This window comes from Athene cunicularia (genome assembly GCF_003259725.1).
Source record: "Athene cunicularia isolate RWA chromosome 4 unlocalized genomic scaffold, athCun1 chr4_part3, whole genome shotgun sequence".
In the NCBI taxonomy this organism is placed as follows: Eukaryota; Metazoa; Chordata; class Aves; order Strigiformes; family Strigidae; genus Athene; species Athene cunicularia.
Window position 1 is genome coordinate 20303821 of NW_020799100.1, and position 16515 is coordinate 20320335.

General features: G+C 40.6%; 1 protein-coding gene and 1 long non-coding RNA gene across 2 annotated transcripts in view; one reads left to right on the forward strand and one right to left on the reverse strand.

Annotated features, from left to right (window-relative positions):
* Positions 1 to 5566: 5566 nt before the first annotated feature.
* The window catches only part of DACH2 (dachshund family transcription factor 2), a 150707-nt gene continuing 139758 nt past the window's right edge, over positions 5567 to 16515 (reverse strand). The window contains exons 10-11 of the mRNA XM_026848801.1: positions 15856 to 15921; positions 5567 to 6441 (exon numbers count right to left, since the gene is read on the reverse strand). Of these exons, the coding sequence (XP_026704602.1) occupies positions 6404 to 6441; positions 15856 to 15921 (104 nt within the window). The 3' untranslated portion in view covers positions 5567 to 6403. The remainder of the gene's footprint in view (positions 6442 to 15855; positions 15922 to 16515) is intronic.
* Positions 11940 to 14969, forward strand: LOC113480181. The gene is made up of 3 exons (XR_003398436.1): positions 11940 to 12283; positions 14503 to 14570; positions 14796 to 14969. It is a non-coding gene; the product is annotated as an uncharacterized LOC113480181 (long non-coding RNA).

The window sequence follows — 16515 nt, forward strand, 5'->3', positions numbered from 1 at the left end:
CCACCCCACCCCCCCCAAGTTAGTATGAACTGAACATAATACATATTAGAAGAAATAAAGAATTACATTCAGGGTGTGAGGAATTCATTTTTTCCTTTTGAATGGAATCTAAGTATTAAACAACCAGGAAAAAGCCATAAAAGGAATCAGTGGGTTTTCCACTGCTTTGCACATTGTAGAGTCATTTCAACATTGTAATATAGGTGTCAAATGCTAATAAATCAGCTGTCAAATGCTATCAGATACTTACTTTGCACAGGTGTAAATGATCACATAAAATGCAAAGCACTGATCTGACACCAAAATCTCTGAGTACCATTTCTGTCTTCACCAGTTTTATAGAACTATTAACAAAAAGCCCAATAGGGAGTTTACTCCTTGTTATTTAAGTTACTAGCTTTTTCTGTCCGTTTTCTTATTTTTCGGGATGTTGGTTCCCTTCTCCTCTCCTCCCACCCCACTGACGCCAAGGGAGAGAATGCAGCAGTTTATGTGGAATTGCTTTGGACTGGTCTACAAAGAAAAATACTATGTTTCATCATAATGTTACAAATGATAAAGCATTTTTCCTGCCAAAACATCTCTGTAAGTGCCCCAGCATCATCAACTGATGGCAGCACAGCTCTGGGAATAAACAGACTTTTCAGCTAATGGCAGGAATCATCAGGGGAAACACGAAACAGGTATTTCTCCCTGATACAGAGTGAAACATATGATTAAAGTTCAATGCCAAATCCAACTGGCACTTGAGTGAACTGAAGTTTATTTTTCATTCCTGTTTATTCTTTTGTCTCTTTTTAGCTAATTCATCTTGTTTCATTTAATGCCAATGGTTTTCCTTTCTATTTGGCCACTTTGGTGGAAGGGCAGGACAATTCATTTTAGGCATGTGGCATTTTGGCAATAAGATTAAAGCTTAAGGCAAAGCCCAGATCCTAAAACGAGAACTATGCAGGCATTCCATGCTGGTGTGGAACCCTCCAAAGGTGGGGGTCAGTGTACTGTGACCCCAACCACGTCCTTGGCTCCCCAGGACAGCTGCCGACACAGTCCAAAAGGTGTCTGCGCCCTGGTGCCATGTGTACACGTGTGTGATACTGTGACACTTAATCCGTGACGGTTACGTAAGGCTGTGTACTTCAAAAGCACTCTTAATAACCTTTATGTAAGATATATTGTATTGCAGTGTTTATTATGAAGGAGTTGTGATGCAGACTTTAGTATGATGAAACCGTCTTCACCTAACAATGCAAAATGACTTAAGTTTCTATCCATTGATTTACTTCAGACTTTCTTGTGAAAAATAAGTACATCTGTCTCACTGTTGGCTGACTGAAGCACACAATGATTAATTAGAGCTGGGCCAATTTTGTATAGTTCAATATGAACTTGCCACTTCTCTGGCTGTTCCATCTCCATCACCTCTCTGACTAGGCAAAATTTATTCTGGAATACTGAGTACTTGCTCTGTTACCAGAAGCAGCAGGTCTGTGTATGGCCTAACCTGTCTGAGATGATTGTTGTTTTTAAAGATAATGACCTTAAACACAGAGGCTGTCCCTGGTGTGTTGGCACAGGGCTGGATTGCTCTCAGAGGCAATCGGTAGATTAGAGTTGGTAGGACAGATACACTAGCAGAGCATTCCTACGGGGCAGCTGGGGCAGCCCTCGTAGATTTGAGAGCACGAAGGTGAGCAATTACATTTAGGGACAAAACTTCTCCTTTTCCCTCTTCTAGAGAGCCAAAGTAAAGCACTAATAGATAGTGAAAGGGTTCTACTACTCAGTGAATACACATTTCAATGTCATTTTTGAAAAAAAACACTGCATTTTCAAACATGCAAAGCCAAATGTCTTTTTAAAAAGTTTAACCATTATAAAAGATCCAATTTGTGAAGTATCAGTTATCACAAGAGCATTTTAATATATGGTGCTGTACTTACTTTTTGGGTTATGTCAACAGATCACATAATGAAGATATAATAAAATCTTACTGTATTTATAACTGGAACTCAAATAAGGAGAGTTCTTTATTTTAAAAAAATGAGCTCCAAAAATATTTTTTTCCCTTGCCTTAGATTACCACAATGTTCATGCAAAGGCTGCTCTATTATGCCAGGGTTAGCTGGCCAACAGAAGCAGAAAATGGATGATGGTCTAACAGAAAGGGAGCGAGCTGCAGCGTTTGTGCTGTGTTGACACTGAACTGGCTCATTTCAATTGATTTCTTTGTTACACAAACATAAAGCCATAGTAATCATAATTAACCTATAAATTCATCATTTATAAATACTTTTTTTCTCCCCTTCCACCCCAGCTTCACGTCAGCAAAGACAATGCCCTTATTTGTAGACAGAACAAAAGTGAAAATGTTTATTAATAGTGATTTTACAAGTGCCTAAACATTTGTAGTATGTGTAACAAATGATGATAGCACATGACCTGGCTTTTAAAACCCCTCCCTGAATTCCTTTCTCTCTCCCTCCCTCCTCAGCCCAGGAAGGTACCGCAGCAGGAAGCAGCAGTGGGAAATTAGATCAGTGAGCAGATCCTCAGCCCAGGGCCGGCGAGCTGGGAATTACTACTCCTAGTAACACGTGGGTGGGCACAGGGGCCGGTGTGATCACCTGAGGCCATGAAGGGAATTTGAAACAGTTCGGGTTAGCCCACATTTTGTCGTGTTACCAAAAATATTCTGTAAATAAATATATTAATGCGCCGCTTGTAGATAACAATTACTTAAACCAGCATTCAGCTTTAAATGCACAGCCATGCATTTCTAAAGGAGAGTGTTCTCGCCGTGTATTACTATAGATCCAGATTTTAAATTGAGATTGGGCGCTATTGATTCTGTTAGAGTTTATTATGATGGCAGTCTGCATTACGCAAGATTCATAAAACTGCTGAAATACATCGTCCATTAAGTTGCCTGCATTTAGCCAAGATCACCTTGTGTCCAGCTAACACCAACTTTATTGGCATAATGCCATTTCAAAGGGAATTTACAAACGGGGAGATGCTTTGCAGGAGAGCGGAGCCGTCATGGAGGCAGATGTGGAAGGGCTGGAGGTGCTGCACCCTGACCTCAGCGATGCCCCCCCAGCCTGCGAACAGCCCCCCCCAGCTGTGTCCCTCTGCTCCCCTACTTTTAGAAGGTGCTAGGACATGGGCAGTGCTGAAGTCCTGCTCCTCTCAGGCATTTTCATTTGAAAAAAAAAAAAACAACCCAAAAGCCAAAACCTCAGAGAGGCAACGTCCCTTGGGGGGGCTACCAGTGCTGTCCAGCTCACTGCCACAAACGAGGAGGAGCGTGGTGAAGGCTGACCTGCCTTCTGCCCAGCCCTGCCTCCAACGCTCTCCTAGAGACTGCCCCACTGTTCAGAACACAAGATGAGCGAGGGAGGTGAGAGCTGTATCCACATGTGAGATTGTGTCCAGGAGACATGAAAGCAGCTCACCATTGCCTGCCTTGCTGTGCTATGCTCCGGGCAGCAATGAGGTCTTGGGGTTATGCAGCTTTCTGCAAGCAGCGCACACAGAGCTGTGCAGGACAGAGAACCACAGGGGATGGAAAGGTTACCTTCCTGCTCCTCATAGCTTATGTTTAGATACGAAAGACAATTAATTCTTCCCTTAGTCTTGTCTTCTCTGAGTAAATAGTCTCATCTCCTCCTTTGCCTTTGAATGGGAAGACCAGCACAGACCTAAAAATATGACCTGAAAGCAATTTGCTCGTTTTCTTTTGTTGCTCACTTGCAGCGCCTGGAACTAGACAAAGTCTACACTGAGGGTTTTTATACTGCACGGAGGAAAAGAAAAATCACGTGCAGTGTCGGACTTAATCCCAGAACATCTGCGTGTGCGGGGGGCACAGGCCCTGCTCTGAACCAGAGCGCTGCGGGTGTGGGTGCTGCCCGTGCTCAGGCGCGCAGTTGCCGTCCCACGGGTCATACTGCATCAGTTAGAAACAGCTTCAAAGCAGTTTGTGGGTCAGTGTTAACTCACAGCCAGAGCCCTATAGAGGAGGGTGTCATTTGGAATATTACTGAGATCAGAGGAAGTAAAATGAAATTTAAGAAAAGAGAAATCTGTATTTTTATATGAACTGTTCAGTTCCAATTGGCCAAAGCTGTTGCTTGTTCTGGCTTTAGTATGGTTCTCCAACAGAAAGTGTTAGTTACAAGTTGCTCATTACGTTGAGCTGACACAGAAAAACCTCATGTCTTGCTTTGTCAATATTTATCAGAAGCTGCCTAGTAAGGACTTAACAACAGATTCAGTCTCTGAAGTTTATCAGTTTCCGAAATCTCATTTGCCAGTACTTTGACGTTTAAAACTATTCTGGGAAGGGCAAATTAGAAATCAATGATGTGCTCATCAACCCAGTATCAATGCAGCCTTAAAAAATGTAGATCAGCCACTGAAGAAAAAAAAAAGCTAAAATAGTCTGTATAGAAACTAAAGAAAAATGCAAAAAATTATATAGTTTCAAAGACTGAAATATTTAGTTACTTTAGGTCTTTCTAAAAAGCACGATACTGGGTCATCAAAGAGCTGTCTTCAAAATCTGCAATTTTTGAAAGTGATACCAGAGTTCAGTCAGAAGTGCTGCAGTGTCCCAAGAATTGCTTCAAATCCTTTTTAAAAATAAGATTTAGAAATAAGGTCCAACCCTCTATTTCAGATAATTCTGATGAAATAGCAACTAAAATTAATAAATAGTTAAAGGTAGAGTTTAAGTTCAGGTGCTCACACATGGGCTTTTAAAGAGTGTGGGAGGACTCACAATTCCTAATGCTCCTGTTTCTTTGTCTCGTTCAATTTATGATTGTTTGATCAAATGCAGTGTGATTAATGCACTTATTTGAGTGTTAGCTATAAAAATAATGTGGAATAAACCATGTTTGTATATTGGAAGACTATCTGGATAATTAGTTTGCTCACTTGTAAAACAGAGGCCACCATGTCTTCTTGAACTGATACCTGGTTAAGCTGAAACATTTCTGTAGGAATGAAAATCGGGTGATTCTATTGTGCTGTATTACCTAGTATGGTTTGAAACTACACTTTGAAAGTTTGCAGAAGTCTGCTAACCAGAAAAAAAAAATCTAGTGATAAAAATAAAAGGAAGTTTGAATGTTATCCTTATAGTAGTAGTAAACATGATCATAGGAAATACATTCCCCATAGATGTATTTAAAGGGGTTTTTTGGTTTTAAGTGACTGATTTAATTCAGGGTATGCATGTGTGAACTAAGTATGCATGTATACACATGCCTTGTGCCTTTGACCCATGAATGAAAGTAAAGAGTGATTAAGTAAACAGGTGATTACTTAATTCCACTTGATTCCAACCAGCTTTCAGTCACGTATTTTGAGAAAGGAATGTTTCACTTGCAAAGTTCAGAATTTGGAACAAGAATTAGGAAAATGTTTGATACCAACCCACCCTCTTTATTAAGTAATTTCTTCAAGTATTTTTAATAGTGCAAAATATTGTTTTGCATTAGTACAGTAACTATGGGAATTCACAGTAAAAAAAAAAAATCTTAAAAGATTTCCAAAGTCAAACAAAAAAATTTTTAATACTGTATTTTTAGCAAGAACATTTTTAACAAAGAATGTGTACTTTAACTTAATATGGTACAACAGAGAAACCATACTTAAAAGTTTCCATTATCTAACACTCTACTGCATATTCATTTTTTCATCTTAAAAGACCAAAAGCCAAGCTGAACTGAGCATAAAAAAAAGCATCAATTATAATCCTCATATTACGTCAGCTATTAGGGTTTAGCTCACACTTTTGAATTGGTCATCTAATGAAAGGACAATTTTTACATCATTCTTTTAAAAAATGTACACACATTTCTTTTTAAAACGTAATATATATCGAGTATCTGCTTCAGTAAACAAAGCTTAATTTATAAACACAATCGAAACAGCTCCATGTTGAACAGTTTCAGTGATAAACTGGACTTGTATGATGTACAGCCAGTGAGGACCTTTGTGGCTTAAAATCATTGTGCCATTGCTATACAGTAATAGCTACCTCCTTAGAAAAAAAAAAAAAAAGTTCTTTTTTTTGGGGGGAAGGGGGAATAATTCCTGCATGTGCTTAAAAATACTAAAACTCCTTTCTATCTCTGGGGACCTAAAAATGATCTGTTGCAACAGGCTTGGTTTGGTATGGTAAGCTTGTAAAAAGTCTCAATATTTCTTAATACGGCAGTTTTCGATGCAGCAACAGTAAATTGCTTGAAATTGTCCTTCAAGTTTCATGCTACAAATCCTGTTCTTCACACAGTACTGAAGGCATCAAAGGTTGGAAGGGACGTTTTTCATGAACTATATAGTCTTCAAATAGTGGTCATTATACATTTTTCAACAATAGGTGTTTCCTTCAGTACATAATAGTGGGTTTGATGTATGTTCTGTTTTCTGGAGGAAGAAAAAAAAAGAGAAGGAATAAAGGTCAATTACATGGTTACACATTTTATAATTAATTGAAACTTAGGTGGGATGCCTCGTTTGTGGACTTCTCCCCAAGCCAAATGATCAGCTATCCACTCTCCATCCCGTGAGCAGCTTCCCACGGGAGAGGCACTGCATGGCAAAGCCCTCGCGAGGGCACCGAGCGCGGAGCCGCTCCCGTGCGCTGCCCACTTCTACCCGCTGCGGCACGTGTGGCCACTCAGCTGGGCTAAAAAACTACCAGCCTTCTTTCTAAAGGTGCTTGCCAGCCAGCACTTGCTGAGTATATAAATACTTTGATTTGGATTTTCTTCCTTTATGGCATTTGCTTTTTAATTTTTCGGAAGGCAGAATGTTTCACGTGCCCCGTAAGATAGATAGGCAGAGTAACAATGTACCATTGTGACAGGTACAAAACCTTCTAGGGAACTGTGTGTTAATAAATAAAATTGTGTTGCATTAAAAAATGTAATAGAAGTAAATCAATATCTGTTCTTGGAAAGCAGCTCTTTCATTCAGAAATGGCCACATTTCTTTTAAAATAATTTTTCTTCATTTAAGGAAACAAGTAGAAAGCTACTTCCTTCCTTTATAAAAATACTCCTAGTTATAGTACCTATCAACTCTGATTTTTCATATTAAGCAACTTTAAGCCCAGGGAAAAAATAAATATTAATATGCCCACAGAAACTAAAGCTAACAAGAATCCATATTCTTATTCATTATACAAAGAATCATGAATCCACCCAGCTAAACCTGCAAGTACTGATCTTGAAGATGATAGCAAAATGATAATATTGAGAAGCATTTTGTATAATGTTGACATCTATCCCATTACTGTTTTACATATGCCAATACTGAACACTCATAAGGAAAGAACAAGTATTGACCTGCTAACTGACACTGATCCTTGGAGCAATCTCAAAGTTTGCCACATTTCAATTTCAAAATGCATTTCAGCTATAATATGAGTGATTTATCATTTAGCGGTAGCTGTCAAAGTAACCTCCTAGATAAAACAAAAACATCTGGAACCATAAACAGAGGAGAGCAGTAGCTGAATTTTAATCCAAATCCGACATGTTCACTTCATTAGGAACAGGAAACAGCTAATTAGTAATTGAATGTTTCATGGTTTTAAGGAGGCTCAGACTCTCCAAAAAGATGATTTAATATGTATTTTGGATGTAAACAAGAATAAAGATCGGAAGAGTCAGGGACAGAACATCTCCAGAGGAACGTTTGGGAGCATGGGAACCTCCGAAGAAGTGACTAAAATTAGTTTCAGGCATTTGGCTGATTAGAAGTATTGTCTTAAACTTAGCAGGGCCTGGGGAGGGGTTAAGCAGAAATCCAAACATTGAACACTGTGGGTTTTGTTTGGTTTTTTTTCTTCTTTGTCTTCTGATTATTACAAGTTGCATGTGACTTCTTCCCATTGCAGGCTGTCATTGATCAAGCCTTTATTAAAGCTGTACACCTAAAAAGTTACCCACTACCAGAATCTGTAGGTTTGGCTGCCCTCAAAAAATCCTGTGGATAGTCTTTATAGGCAGTCCAAAAGGCAGCAATTCTGCCGCAGCACTTCACGTCCTGGGCACATGACGCCCGCACGTCTCCCCTCCTCCAGGGCCTGGGCTCAGCAGCCGCCTGTACAAAGGCGTCTCCTTGCCCGAGCCCCTGTGCCAGGTGGGCTCGCAGACGTGCTTGGTGAATTAGTCCACGTAACACCAACGGAAGGCAGCGGAAAGGCGGTACCTAACTCGCCATTTACATGGCACCGGCACTGCCTGCGCCTTCTGACACGTTTGACGCGTCCAGCCGAAGGCAGAGACCCCGCATGGGCACACGTTTACGGTGCTGCACCTGGCAACATGGACTCTGCAGAGAGGAGGGGAGGAATCCGGACGTGCAGTCAAGGGAAGAGTTGATTTATCGGAAATGGGATCAGTGAGGATCAGCAATACTATTTTATTTACATTCTTGATATTTTTATTGTATTTTTAAAATAAATTTTCCAACGTAAGATAAGAGGTGATCATTGAGGGTACTGTGGGCTGCTGTACTTTTTTTATTTAAACTTTGAAAGAGGTTTCAATTTTTCCTCCTACTGCCTTTATTTCTCAAGGGAAGTTCAATGGGGGTATCCGGAATACCCGTAAGAGAGAAAGTAAATGCCAAAGCTCAAGCACGGTGCAGCCACCCAGGAGATATTATCGATCAGTAAACAGCAAGTGTGCATAGTTAAATATTTCCTTTTTTATAAAGCTCTCAATTATTCTCCAGAAATTAAAATACCTTTTTGTTGCTGTGCAATAAACTTAATACCGTGGCATTAACAACGTCATACAGCAACCACCTATGAGGAATTAAAGTGTTAGGAGCATCTGTGCTACCACTTACACATGAAAGACAATGTGATGTTGTCAAATTCATCTTTCTGAAGAATATTCACCATTCCCTCAGTGTAGCTGACTGCAAGCTACATACCATTTTACAGCATTTTACTGTATTATATAGGAAAGATTTGAATAAATCTGTGTGCAATAAATGTATTCTTTTATTAGGTTTATCCCTTAATCAAATATTCATTTATGTGGGCTTCATTCTATTAAAAAATGAAATTATACAAAGGTGAGCAAAAGCGTAGATTTACAGTAGTTTAAAGCCTAATCTCATTCTCTAGGGGTAATATTGACAATATAAAAACTGTATAAATGATATTCCCTAACACTAAAATATGCTTATGAGCCCCCTGTGCATGTTATACTGCTTTACAACCTACAGTGAAATGCATGACTGGCTTAATAAGCAAGACATTTAGAAAGGATTTTTTTTTTTCCCCCCTTCACAATGTCTAAGACAAGTAAAGATCTCACAGTTTCTCAGTGAGCCAGAGCCTATGCTAATAATTGTAATTCTCCCTCAGGATGGTGTTGTCTTCCCTGAGTTCTTAGTCCAGGGTATACATTCATCTCTTGCACTTCCTCTTAGCAACAATATCATCATTTGTCTTTTTTTTCCAGGGTTTTAATGTGTATATAAAGGACAAATCCAAAAGCAGTAATTATCACCTGCATATCTAGTCACTTTTTTTTTTCTTTTTAACATACTCAACACCTCTGAATTTTCTGATTCCTTTGTGAGGCTTTGTTGGTAGTAACTTTTTTTTAAAGTTAGTAACTCAGCTGTATTTCCGTACAAGTACTTTAAAACAAAACTACTATGTGTACCCTCACAGCTTGCATAAAGAAATGTGCCCCAGGGATGCTGGTGTGCAAATCCAGCCCAGGAAGGGGAGCGATGCGACGCAGCCGGCTGGCTGTGATTAACTGACACAGCTACAGCCTGGGATGGTTCAGTGACTGCAGCACACCCTAAACTGGAGGAGAAAGTCACTGGAGGAAGGAAATTTGGGATCTGCTACATAATGAGAAAACAAGGATGAATCTGTGGTATCGGTAACTGTACATTACTCGTGTCAGTTAAAAAATAAAACCCAGCACTGTATGTCGCAAAGAATACGGGTAGCAGAGATGAAATAATGAACGAAAAACTCCACTTTAGATGAAGGAGGAGTTGGGAGAGCTGCTAAAGCAGTGGTTAGGTAGAGCCGAGACGTGGCCGTGGTTCACGGGCAGGAGGGCAGGGGGCAGCCACGTGCCACACCCGCTGGCAGAGGCTTTGCACGACTCCTGCCTCAGGCCTTGAAGCAAAGGGTCTTACAGGCTACTACATGTACACGGGCCAGGAGCTGATGTCTCCCCCCTGCCTAGGTGACGTACACAGAGTCAGCATTTCAGTTAGATCAGAGCCAAGCCGAGCTTTGGATGCAGCGACACATGGAAAATGCAGTGCCATAACAATGAGTCGAACTTACAAAGCTGGGGCTAATGAGTTTAAATCAGTCTCTTTGCAGAAAGTAAAAAAGAAAACTCAGATAACAGTTTGCTTCTACTGTGGATGGCAACCCTCAACAGAATCCCCTAAACCTCTCGGCAAACCTGGCAGGAGGCTGCACCCGGGCCCCTGCCCGTGGGGTAAGGACCACACAGTTACAAAAACCTAAAAAAGGATCACTACCATGAAAAAAAAAAAGACATGGCCTGCAGCCAGTTCTCCTGTTTTTTGGGCTAGTCATTTGCCTGAATGACAACAGTGAGAAAAACTGACTTCTCTGCCTGTTTATTATTTGTCCAGCAAAACTTTTCCCTTCCATTATCTGTGTTTTCCAGAGAGCAGTGAATGAGAAAAAAAATAACACACCGTGAGCAGGGCACGCTTTCCTCTAGACTCACAGAAGAATGTGAACAATAAATGCAGCTTCTGAGAGCAGCAGTACTAACAAAGTTTGGTTTGCTTTCTTTTAATCCCTGGCTCTTTCACATGGCCTCCTCTCCGCCCTGCGGATGGGCAGCCTCTGGTGTCTGACCCAGCCCGGCCTCCCTCCAGGTAGGGGACTGGGGGCTCCTTCCTTTGTGCTTAGGACTACTGAGTCAACCCTGTCGAGTATTTCCACATCCGTGTTAATAGACCTAAAAACTTGTACAGAAAATAGGATTTCTAATAAGTAACAATAGCCAAGGACAAGAATATCTTCATTGAATACAAAGTATGCAGGTGCTGGATTGCCGTTGTCAGTTTGAGCAGACAGGGAGGTAACACAGTGGTTCCTGCTTAGGAAATACTCAAGCCTACTGACACTGAATTGATGTTTTAGCTCTTTGTAAGAATAGAGAAGTATGGACCTTCACATTCCACAGTCTCCTGGGGAAACCTTTACCCACCTTTTGTTTCCAGTAAATCACAAAATCTCAGCTTCCTCCCTCATATGTATGTGCTTAGAGAGAGAGAGATATTCAGAAAAACACCTCATACCAAATATAGAAATAAAACTAAGATCAGTGATACTGTTATTTTGTTTAAAGCCCTGCATCCATACCACCTGCAGGCGAGCCGCGTAGCCAGCCCGTGCAGTAATCTCATGGCTCGGTACTAAAGAGGGCCCTTGTCTGGGCTGGCAGCTAACCAGAGGGCTTTCAGCAGCGCCTGGCTGGTGTGTGCACGGGATGGCAGCCTGGTAATTGCACACAAACTTCCAGAGAGTTTTTCTAGAAACACTGCAGTATGACACAGCACAAGGTAACCACCAGAGGTTTCACAATTCAGAGCATCCAGAGCAGGACACGCACTAGGGACAGAGCACGGCTTGGACGGGAGGAAGAAGAAATGGCCTGAGACTCAAGAGGACAGACAGCAAAGAACTCACAAGGGAAATAGCAGGCCTCAGTTTAGTTTAATCTCAAGAGTTTCTAATTGCAGGGTTCTGGTCTTTTCTCACTTTAGTGCTTGAACATTTTTTTTCAGTGAAAGGAAGACCAAGACAATAGCCCTGTAATTTCCAAGATGTTGAATTTGTCTCTTGCAGTTGTAGCATGCTCTGAAATTCCAGAGTGTGATTGGTGTCAGTGGATTGCAGCATTTGGAGGTATAATTTGATACAGCAACAAAGTTGTTAAACCTCTTAAAAACATTACTCCTCTCTTCTGTCCCTCTTGCACCCTTTTTACTGTGGGCTAAATTTGAAAACTGACTGGTTATATCAGAATATTGAAAAAATATAGCCCAGTTTTCTAAATACTAAAACCAAAAATACATTCTGAACTTCAACAGCCCTTCATCTTTGGAAAACATGTAAAAATAAAAAGTTATTCATAGTTACTGCAAGGTTTTGTGCTTAATCTCTTTCAGGTTATTTCACAAACAAAAGCAGCAGCAGCAGGCACCCTGGGTCACCCTCCTGTTGCAGGTACAGTGAACCACATTTCCTTTCAACCATGTTTTCACCTCAAGAAAGTCCGTCTGCCTGTGCTGCTGCCCTCTTCTTGAAATTTAGTCTTTTATTTTGTGTAAATTGTTATCATCGAGACGGTAACATCTATTTTTTAAAATTTTAAGATAACATTGCTTTGCTGATTGTTCCAATATCCCCTAACAATGAAATATAGTAATACAAAAGTTAACTAAGGTATAAACATGCAAAAGGAGAAGTCTCCCTGCGATCATAAAATGATGTTATTTTCTGTTCAGCAGTTCATGTTACTGCTGTTCATGCTAATTAATTAAAGGAGCTGTTGCTGTAATGTGCAAACAGGGAATCTGAGAAACTGAGAGGGCTTTTAGGTCTCGGAGTGAAGTTAAGTCAATCTGGGCGCGGGCAATCAAATGTAATGAAATCACTTGTCAGTGCTAAGCTTGCAAAAACTGTGAAGTTTGACTAGGGAGTAAAAGGATTATAATTAGATTTCCAATAGGATAATAACTAAATGGCAGAAAGCAGTAAAGAGAAAATATTACTTTGTTAGCTAATGGTGCTGCTGTTCGGTTTTAGTTTTTATCAGCACACTTGTAGTTGTGCTAATTTAATTTGCTTTTATCAGCAAAAATGCACTACTCGAATGGTACTTGAATGTCATTTGCAAAAATCATTGATCTGAAGGTGCACTTAATGACACCCAGTATGTTTATTTTATGTGAAACGGAGATTGGTTGATAAAATGGTTGATGCACTAACTTGCTGGCCCACAAGTGAGTTATGGAAGAAAGACCAGGAGGGTATCGGTGTGCATGCATCACCCTCTCCGCACCACTCAGCTCTGCAGGGGGCCTCGTGCCTACAAAAACTGTTACTTTTCTATTTTGTCAGCTAAAAAGCTGCTCTCAGATCAAGCTCTGCTGGACTAGAAGATCAGGTAGACGGAGGATGGAGGTAGCAAGACTGTAAAGTTCAAAAAAGTTGCAAGTCTCTGCACAGAATTTCTGTCCAATGAATATACGAAGCACAGAGAAAATGAGTCAACTAAATGGAAAAGATGTATGATGTAGATCAGAATCCCAGCGTATGAACAGCTTGTGTTAATAAAATCATTTTAAGAAATGAACATAAAATATGATACGACTTAATCACTGTGAAAGGTGGCTGTGCAGTATTTTTGTAATCTTCCTTTAAACCGTCTTAAGGAGATACTGGCAGGGAAACTAATTGAATTTCAAAGGAAAGGCACTGTGTGAATGATAGATTTCTGTCCAGCAGAGCTATTGACAACAGAAAAAGAAAGGTCTGCATTGATGCTAAAGCTTTTTTCTGTGCAATAGAGAGAGATTTTGGAAGCTTGGAAACAGCTTTGTATTAGGGACATGTGTTTTGACCCTCCTCCTCCCAGGGCCCAAAAAACAAAGGCAGCAAATGAAGGGGCAATGAGGGAGCGTGCTCAAATTGTTAAATATGGCAGTGCATGCAGTGCAATAGTAGCTGTCAAGTACAAAAAATGTAATCAAAGGAAAAGAGAATAAAAAGATATTACAGTATCAGCATGAATAAAACTGAACGAGGTGGTGCTACAGGACAGAAACGCTTTGAAATCTAAACAAGCTCTATAGAGAGCTCTTCAGAAACCTCTTTATCAGCCGAGGGTGCTTAGTGAAGAACTGGCTAAACTCTCACACATTTACATACGAGCAGGATTACCCCACCAAACCCCTCCCAGGAGTCAGCGTAGCTGCTGTTCATCACCGTGTTGAAGACACGGGTGCTCTGCCACTGCGGAGCACGGGGCAGGTTTACAACTCCTGTGGCACGAGGCCCCTTCTGCCTTCGCACAGGGGCACCACGCTCAGAGAGGCTGAGCACAGCGGATGGCCAGTCCTCCCTTGGCTCTCCAAAACCTTCATGATCCAAAGTTAAAACTAAAGAATGATGTACTTGGGATCAGATTTAAAAAAAAAAAAAAATCAAAACCCAACCCGAAATAAAATTAATAAAATCACAAGGTTTTCTTGTGTATCAATAGGCTACAGAAGTGTAAGTTTTCTTAATTCCTTCTAGTAAGTATACGGTTGTTGGAAGTGACTATGCATCACTTTCCCTACAGTTATTTATGATCATTTTTGATGGGAAGACACATTTGAGCCAACTGTAATGTTTTTCTGCAACTGAAAACTGAAATTAACTTCCCTTTTTTTCACTAGGTTCTGGCCAGATGCGCCTTTGACTCTCAGAATCTTTTTGGAAGAGCACTGAGCACTCATCTCATCAGGTATCATAAATAAATCAGAAACGCTAGGAATATTTTGCTTGTCAAATTTAAATACGTGTGTCCCAAGTGTTTATCCAATATTTTGACTATTTCTGGCAGTAACGGTTTTTTCCAATTGCAATATTTAGAGCACAGTCATATGCGTACATATACATACATACATATGTTATAGGTATATATATGCATTACAATAAAGCTGTGATTCTCCTTCTTTGTAATGCACAGCATATGAACCTCGAATCACAAAAAGAGACAGCAGTAAAAATATTTGAAAGCTTTCCTGCGTGGATGACAGATGGACAGCAGATGCACACCAGAGGTATGCAAAGTCAAGCCTTTAACAGTTGAGAAATGCTAGAAGTTATGTTCGTATCTATAACTGTTCTGCAGTCCTTCTTCTGTCTACACAGAAGGGGACTGTCTTTAGTTACTTCAGCGCACGTTATTTTTTGCACATGACCATGACATGCATCAGTGGGAAGGGCGGAAGCGCCCCAAGGAGCAGCAGTTGCCCTGAACAGGCAGCTGTCTCCAGGGCTGCAGCAGGCAGCGCAGAACTGAGGGGGGTGTAACCACTGCAGCACGGGACCGAAGGGAGAAGGAGCTTGGTTTTACAAAAAAACCCACACCACAAAACTGGACTTTCTCCAAAGTCAGAGAATTTCTATGTTCAAACTGCTCAGACCAAATTTTATGACAGCTGACTGGATTTTCTGCGTGTCTGAAACAGGCTTCCAGTGGTAACAGCAACCCCTAAGCTCTCCCTAAGTGTGCCCCTACCTGAGGGCTACACCACTCCCTCACGCCAGAGGCCTACAGCCAGAACACAGAACCTGTTCTGTGGGGAGCGCCCAGACAGTACAGGAACATTCTGCATTTACAGTCAGGGAGCAAAATGGAACTCTATATAACTGCTCCTAACATGAACATGACTTCCCTTTTCCAGCTACAGCTTATATGTTTTTTGAAAACACCCATGTTCTTGATAGGTAAGAATCAGAGGTGACATTTTTAAAAAAAGATAAATCATATGTAAAATCACTTTTGAACTAAATGCATGTATCTGATACCTAAATATGAGTTTCCCACACCTCTATTTAAACAAATATAATTTCTAGTCTTGTAAAGCACTGGACTTTCACAGGTTTTTTGTACTGAACAGGAAAACAAAATGAAGTTGCGTAAATTAAATTTATCTTAAAGCAACAAAACAGAGACAAAAATTATTCTGCATTTCATTTTTAATGACAAACACGTATGTGATGAGAAGCGGTACATACTGCACCTTGCATTGCTGCACTGTCATGTTGGGTTCCGTTGTGTTCTATTTCCATATCTGGGATTCCAGCATCTGAAAGACATTGACACTGAAGATTAATGCATTCTCCTTTGCCCTTCTCTCATGCATCTTTAGAAAAATATTTATAGCAAACTAGGGTGATCTCCAAGTTACACAGTCTTGCATAAAACATTTGGTCTTCATAGAATTTTCAGTAGTAAATTGTTTCCAAAATGTGCAAACATTACTGGTCTCACAGTGAATTATTTTTAACGTGCCTCACATTTGTCTGAGGTTCAGATAATAGCCAACATGTGACATTAATATGTCTGCAAAATTCTCTTGGAGATGAGGGCATCTGACATACAAAACAAAAGTAGAAATTAAACCGTGATAATCTGAAAGTACGCCGCCTGTCCTGGCCGTACACCCGCGAAGCACGGGCTGAAAGAGCCAAAGCCCGCCGCGTGTTTGCGCGGGTGCGTCTCAGCTGGTGCGAGCGCGCCTTGGGGATGAGGGCTGTGCAAACTGCATCTAAAAACTCAGCTCAGGCTGGTGTAAGCGTGCGCTGTCACCCAAACCTACATTACCTGTGTGACGTTATGTGAAACGTTTCCACATTTCTGAGGAGAGTTTTCCAAAATGGATTGTGCGCTTTTTTCCAAG